This window comes from Limulus polyphemus, unplaced genomic scaffold, assembly GCF_000517525.1.
Source record: "Limulus polyphemus unplaced genomic scaffold, Limulus_polyphemus-2.1.2 Scaffold4100, whole genome shotgun sequence".
Classification (NCBI taxonomy): Eukaryota; Metazoa; Arthropoda; class Merostomata; order Xiphosura; family Limulidae; genus Limulus; species Limulus polyphemus.
The window spans coordinates 33,840-42,054 of NW_013669710.1; the positions used below are offsets into that span (position 1 = coordinate 33,840).

At 32.5% G+C, this 8,215-nt stretch overlaps 1 protein-coding gene across 4 annotated transcripts in view; it reads left to right on the plus strand.

Moving 5' to 3' along the window:
- The window catches only part of LOC106470586 (leucine-rich repeat-containing protein 56-like), a 36,470-nt gene extending 33,243 nt beyond the window's left edge, over nt 1-3,227 (plus strand). For all 4 annotated transcript variants that reach the window (XM_022399200.1, XM_022399199.1, XM_022399201.1 and 1 more), the window contains one exon: nt 1,338-3,227. In XM_022399200.1, the coding sequence (XP_022254908.1) occupies nt 1,338-2,010 (673 nt within the window). In that variant the 3' untranslated portion in view covers nt 2,011-3,227. The remainder of the gene's footprint in view (nt 1-1,337) is intronic.
- Nucleotides 3,228-8,215: the final 4,988 nt, after the last annotated feature.

The following is an 8,215-nucleotide window of genomic DNA, read 5'->3' on the forward strand; positions in this document are numbered from 1 at the left end:
AATTACATTGTTGCCATCACTTCTTGGTGGTCTTATATACAAGAATACCAAAAATCTAGCAAACACTCGAGGCTTCACGAAGGGGCATGAATTTTCTAGAAGCTCATGACGTGTTATTAGCGTCACGTGACTTCCTCTGTCGTAACAATATATAGGAAACAAGTTGTGATACAGACATGCTAACGTTGCCTAACTTTAGTTTGTATTGAATTGTGATACACATCTTAAACTCAAAATTGGTTATTTGTTCATGAAGTTTTGCAAAATCCATAACATGCAGTCTTTCTCAGCACAGTGATACAACTGAAATACAAGAGATGATAAAAAAATCCTTAATGTAGCCACTGTGACACTAGTTCAAATGAAGTGTCCTGTAATACCTATACAAGAGATGATTGGTTTGCAATAAAAATATTTGTCTTAGCAGTGCACCTTTTATCAATGTTGTCTTCTCATACTGTGAAGAATTTGGAGAATGACTGCATAGAATTTCTTGAAAAAATACCCTCAAAGTGTTTTTAAATTAAGTTTTACACTTTGTCATAAACTCAATCAGTTCTGTACTAAACTGATATATTACAATGACCATGACCATATGAAAAATGGCATAAAAGAACCTGGGAGAAACTACTACAGACATACTTGACCTTTTCAACTGTGAAGTAGAAAAATGGATCTTTCCAAAAATCTATTTATATAATTCGTAAACAAGATCAGCTTGTTTAATTGCACTGCAAAAACTTAGTTTCCTTGAAGTGTATTTTCCTTCTTAAGTTTTAAGATTATGTACAGTATGTGTATTTTTATTTTACATTGGTTTTTGGCGTTAGTTTCATTTTTGATCTTTTCATGTACTTAGGTAGGAGTTTCTTTAATATATCAACAGTATTTTTGTAAATCATGTGTATAATATTATAAATAACATGACACTTAGTTTTTGATGTTAACTGAAGATTCATAGATTCTGAATATGATAAAGACATGTACAAAGAAGAGTGCTGAAATCTTGCAAGTAAGATAATATTGATATCCTGAACTCACATGTGAATTCTTGATTACTTTGAAAACGTTTCTATTAAAAAAATAAACAACTTCTTTCAACTTATAGAAGATTTAATCCTTCAAGTTTTACATGCAGGTGTAATGTTAGTGCTTGCATTGTATCAAAAACGTCCATCCCATGGTTAGTTACTAATTCTCTAGAAATGTATACTCATCTTAGTTCTGTGTAGGAATACTTACATTCCTGGTAAACTAATCTTATGTTAATTTTGATATGCGTCTTGTTTGATAAAAGTTTGCAGTGTGTAATATTTACTCTTTTTTTTTTTTCAAAGGAATCAGGAACACTTGTCAAGCTGCCAAGAAGAAGAAAATGAAAGTGAACATATTTCTACAGTGGATGATCATGACTCTTTTAGTGGCTTGTCATATGATGGTGATGTTTCTTCTTCCTTTGAAACCTCTTTGTCTTTTCAGGAGTTTGATCTTCCCCATATTAAAGCACATATTACAAATAATGAAATTCAGCTTCCAGTCCACAGATTTAGTGACCATGCCAGAGACTTTATCACTTCGTACTCTTCCATTCAGCTGCCATCTCATTCTGATAGTGAGGTTATTCTTCCACATCCTATGAATAAGTTGAAACCCATACTCAGACAGCAATTCCGTTTACCTCCCACAAACTTACAAATACATGTACCTCAAACTACAGCTTTTACCAAGCTTAATATTTCTTCACGTCATGAAACTAGGGATTTAAGTCAGCATGTTGCTACTGACGAATCATTTCTTTGGCATAATAACAGCAGTAACATATCATTAACTTCTGTATGTCAAACAGACAATTCTGGAAAAGGAAAACAAGCAAATACGGAAATACTACAGCCAAAACCAAACTATTTTACATTAGAAGATGGTGTAACTACTTGGAAACGAATCCAGGATATTGGTCTCAAGCTAGATTCAAGTGCTTCTATGAAAGAAGTAAAGAGTCCGATGTTGTAGCTGTATGTCAATGTGTTCTAGTACACAATACTTAATTTTGTAATGAAGTATGATTTTCAGTTTAAATGTTCTTATAATTCCAATATTTCAGCAGTGATATTAATTTTCCAGGTAACTATTTGATATCATAACATTATGCATAATTTTTCATGTCACTTTTCTAATAAAACAGCTATTCTCATTTCATAAATATATTTTTGATAAATATAATAGTCTCTCAAGACTTTTGTGTAAACTTAGTATGGAATTAGGTATATGTCATAAGTTCACAAGGTTTAAAATGTGTACATTTGCTTCATTCTAAAGTTCTCAAAAGTGAATGTCTCAGTGACATCTTGTATATAATGTTTAATATCCACAACTAAATTATTAGCATTTTGTTCAACTCTATTTGCATTTTGTGTAACAGTGTAATTGGAATGAATTTCATTATAATTGTTTTATCCTCTATTTAGTTGAGTACTAGCTATATAAATTTATGGTTTGAGATAAAACTTTTCATTTTCCAAATCGTTTCTGAGATAAGATATTGTAACTAAACTGAAACAGTTGATTAGTATCTTTAGAAATTGTCATTTTCTTAACTTATTTTCAGTTGATAGTCTTATTATCCAAATTAATACTTAGTCAATAAAATACTGGCAAGCTTACATCTATTTTTATTTTAATCTAAATAGCGTTACTTAAGACATTTAGTTTTATGTTCTATAGATTCACAAGTCATTTAGCTTTACCTTAAAAGTATGTTGTATGGCCGAATAAAACACATTACCGTGTAATGCATGTGTCCTTTAGAATTATTTTTTTCTTAGATTTAAATTTATTGCTGTTTTCTAAATTATTCATACTTTTGTTTCATCAAAATCTGACTGTTTTTCTCATATTTAGTATTATTTTCATATCAGTTCTTGTTTATCTTGGTAAAAGTATAGGTTTGTTGACTTTCTCCTGAATTTGTGTTCAAATAAAATCTGTTTCCTGTTGTAATAGATTAGATTACAACTAAAATTATTTTCATTCTCTGTTTAAAGTAATTTTAATTTTATCATGCATATTTCTTGTTTTAATAGTTGTTTTAGTTATTGGAAATATATATTTTTTGTTTGACGTTATGATTTGTTATTTTCTTGCATGTTTACAGCAGTGTGTCATGGATTATAGTCTTGTACTCAAACTGTTTCATATATATTGTTTTATCTTTATTATATAACTTTGTACCATTATACCATAATATTCTTATTTTTGTATCTAAGTATGATATTAAATCAATGTTCATCTTTAAACCTCATAAATTTCTGATTGTAAAAATTATTATACCATAATTCAGAAAACTGTGTCAAAATATCTAAAGACAACTGTGATAACGACCACAGATTGAATTATTATCAAATTATGGAATTGACTCAAAATTATTTGTAGCCAAAGTACAATTTTTTTTTAATGTACAGCAGTTTTTGGATATTTTCTATCAAAATTTTAATCTAATTTTACTGTCATTCAAGACTTAGGAAGAAGGGTGCAGCATGCACCCAAAAGCTTGTTTAGATTATGAAAAAAAACGATAATCGGACGTATTTCCATGCAATTTTTTTCCCTTCCATAATTGCTCACTCATATTTTATATTTAATAGAATAGAAATGTTCACATCAATCAAAGTGCTTATATCTACTGTTGGTTCGTATGTTGCTGATGCTCAAAATAATGGTGCAACAATATTCATTGCATATTCAAAACTTATGTTGAAAACATTCGCATCTGGATACAACTATATGACATGGCTGTTGTGGATAAAAGATTTAGAACCCTGCATCACAAACTGGGTGTAAAAACTGAGATACCATCCTTTTGGACAAATTTATATAACCAGTATCCAACAGAAGAAAACAGTTTTCTTAGACTTGTTACAAAGTGCATAAAATAGTGTAAGCTACTGGACTTGGTATTTTTCAACGTGATGATTCGTTTTATAAGGATCATGTGAGAATTGTTAGTGCTCTTTAGAACTTTATTCTTATCTAGTGCACTTGTTTAGATCCAATAGTTAACACATCAAAACAAGTTGACCTGTGAGAATAAAAATGTTAGTGTTTGTGTGTTAATATCAAGGATAACCATAGCACAGAGTTACTTGATCTTCACAATAATTAGATTCAAGGAGCTAATACATAGAATGACAAAAACAAGACTTGCAAAGGCAGACAAAAAATAGTTTTTTAACAAAAAAGGATGAATTACAGGTTGGCTGGTCATCGAGTTATAGTGTTGTGTTAAGTTGGGTAAAATAAAATGAACTGTATGTGATTAAAAAACAGACTGAAAAAGTAAGAACTGGGCTTATAAATAAACTTAAGATATACACACAAATACAAGGTGCTTCAAATTAGAAATTAGAAAAATTGAAAACTTTGTACACAGATAATCATGAAGAAAGAGTTTCATAGCTCAGCAAATGTCTCACAAACTGTATGGCATAGAAAGGTGAAATTGCACAGGGGTATTATGGGTATCATGTGGATGCAAAGATCATAATTGTCACATGTTGCCATTGGTTTTTTGCATATTTCCCATGGGTATAAATGGGCCTGTCCATTGCAGTGTAGCTTATAGAACCAATGTGAAACTGACAAGTGTACAGATATATGAACTAGTAAAGTTATTACACAAAGGATGTAATATTGAGGCAGCTCTTGGGGAATATTGTAGAATCCATAACATCCAAAGAAGTTTTGTTCTAGAGTTCTTGTGCACAAATTGATAAAATAATTTGAGGAGACACGTTGCACTTGTGTTACTCGCATAAAGGCAGACCACTGATACCTACTGAAATTATTGCTGAGGTCAGCTATGCCATAGCAACACAAGTGCACATGGGTGTAGCAGTGCACAATAATGTTGCCCAGTGTTTTGATTATCAAATTTCAACTTTTTGTAAGGCTCTTCAATTAGTTTTGCAAATGTTTATTCTTAACTTTGTTTAATGAAACCTGGAGTTTATTGCTAGACAGTCGTTATCTGCAGAATGGATCGGTTTGATTAGCAAACTTCTAGGTTATAGATATCTCCTGATGAAGTTCATGGTACACTCTGGAGACACAGGTCATTATTTTCTTTGCAAATATTTCCTTATAAACTTCATTTTCAAGCACTGAAGAGATGGATTTAATTGGATGTGTTCGTTTTACATTGCAGTTTTTGGTCAAGACTAGAAGTCAATGATCAATGGTATACTAATATCTTATGGACTGATAAAGCACATTTCTTTCTTTCTAGAAGTGTCAGCACATGCTACTGCATTATCTGGTCATAAACTAATTTATGTGTAAAGTCTTCCACACACACACACCTCTATGTTAAGGTAACAGTGCGTTGTGGTTTCATAGCTATCTTTGTTATTGAACCATATTTTTTTGAAGAACCATCAGAATATATACATGATACCATGCAGTTCTCACAACCAATGTGATTCCCTTGCTGTAGCAATGAAATGTGACAGACACTACAGTTTTTATGCAGGATGGTACCCTTTTTCATATTGGTAACTTGGTGAAATATGTCTTGTGAGCGCACTTTCAGGAAAGAATCAATTCACATCACTTTCCTGATGAAGAGCCACCTTGTTCATCGGACATGACACCAATCGATTTCTGTTTGTGGAGGTACCTGAAGTCATGCATATACCATGGGAAGTTTTATAAAATTCCAGACCACAGAGATGCAATTGTCTGTAAAGTGGTCAGCACACCAGGACAGATGTAAGCTGTTGCTGTGATATCCATCGTTACACAGATGTGATGCAATCTGGATGCTAGAGAATACATTTTAATAGTTGTTATTCATCAGACATTAGGTCATAGTGTTTCCAATTGATAACCTGAACAGCGATATCACATTGTTATGTCATACCATTTGTGTGATATCACACATTGAACTGTGCAACCTACTTTATAATCACATTGCATAAGAAATATATACTATAAGAGTGTTAGATCTGTTGTATATTCATAATACAACCTCCTTTTTTCATAAGTTATCTTTTAAGTTAAATTAAAATTGAACAATGATTGTTAAGCGAAAGCTCCAGAAAACTTTAACAATAAAAATCTAAAGTTAAATCTACCTGAATAAAAATAACTTGCTTAAGAGGAGAGAGCTTAGCCTTTATATACCAAAACTTTAAGATGAACAAAGACAGGCTGCTCATAACATGCACATTTCTCACTTAACTCCAGCCCACTCTCTCTATTACAGGGGCAGTAATGTCCCAGGCCATTACATGACAGAGAAAGTAGCTATTCTTTGGGGGACATCATGACTGAAGTCACGACTATCTTTCCTGCAAGAAAATGCATTTCATACTAGATGAGTTCAACTGGCTCCTAGCCAGTTAGAGTAAGGAAAAATTATTTACTTGGATGATTTTCGACGTATTTATTTTTCTGTGGCACTAACTGGAGAGAATAGATTGACTTTTGTATGGTGATACAGTATCTTGCTAGTTCAACTACTGGTGCTAATGGCCGTCTAGAACAGTAAATGTGTTATTTAATCTACGTTGGTTTGAGTGTGTAGTGATATATACTGTAATGCTGGCACGAATATTGATTCTGGCTGAAAGAGTGTTTAACTTAAAAGTCTCAGTGTGTTATTTTCAGATAGAAGGTGAGTTCCGACAAGTAATGTATATATAGATAGATAGACCCAGTAACAGCAGCAGGACACAAGGATAATAATCTAAATTTAATAACTTGACTGAATTATCCTAGTTTGTGGTGAATAATTAGATTTAACAAGTTTCACAAAATGAGTTCAATATTTGTCATAAAGAAAGCACAGCGTGCATACTGGTGCTCATGAAAGTATAATCCTCTCTAATGGATTTTGATTAGCTATACAGTTCTATTTCTCTTGGGATGAATTTCTGTCGAATTAAACATGATGACCTTAAAGAATGTCTTTGCTCAAAGAACTCCGGGTAGAAATGAACTAAGAAAATGCACTTGAATTCAACGTGTAAACTCAGTGTCTTTGTCCACTGACAGCATCATCTCAGACCTTTGTTCTCTCACAGCATTAGTCAGATATAAAGTTCAAAAAACGTCAAATCGGACAGCAAAAGATACCAAAGTCATTAATATTTACAAACTGGATGTAATATCATGTTTGACAGATTAGACATTATCTACTTTAGGGAATAAGGCAATCTCAACAATTTGCTGGATAATGTGTCTATGTTAAAACTGCATGTAAATTAACTTGTTCGCCAGTAGATCAGCGGTAAATGTTCAGAGTTGCAATGCTAAAATACGAGGTTCGATCCTACATAGTGAATGGAGTGCAGATAGTCCATTATTTAGCTTTGCACTGTTATGACAGTGGAAGTCACGTGACGCTGCTGGTGCAGGTAGCGTGCGTGAAGTTTCTCGATTTATCGGGGAAGTCCGAGTTTGTTCGAGATGCCCTCTTCTTTAGTATATAAGCCTGGCAAGGAAAGCAAGCAGGGGGAATAAAGTGTGTGCTTTGTACTTGTCGAGAGTGAAGTTATCGAGATTGTTAATCGCTGTGATTTATAGCGTGTATTATAAAAGTTGTTAAGTTTAAAGTGACAAGAAACGTACTGATTGTGGAACAACTGTGTATTAAAGTTTTTATCGAGGAAGAATAAACTGGTTTAATCAAGAAAAGACTTGTATCGCTGAAGATCCTCGGAAAGAATTTCTACCGGAAACAAACAAATAAGCAGATACGTCACAGCACTAAGAAAAATAATAACAATGTACAAACTGAATAAACCAAACATTTTACAAAATCCTAAATAACTAAAGCAAGTAGAACGTATAGAATATGCCTGCATATCACACTTTTCCTCTCTTTCCTGTCTCATGTTTGTTCTCTCGCCAACAATTAAATTCAACTTTAAAACAAATAAACTTTAAACTCGCGACATGGTCAATGAGCATTTTAATCCTAAAAACACATAAACGCTACACGGACGTCACAAACCTTTTAACAACGATTTATTCTAAACTAGAAAAATATAACACATTAACAATGATTTAAATCGAAATTAAAACCATCCTTTGCAATTTTAGCAAAGGTTCATTAAACAGGATACTGTTGCGTCATCGAGATCATGTGATTCTCACGCTCTCTACTTTCTAGAATTATCCTGCACTTTGGCGAATGTTCTAGTTCTTACTAGATATA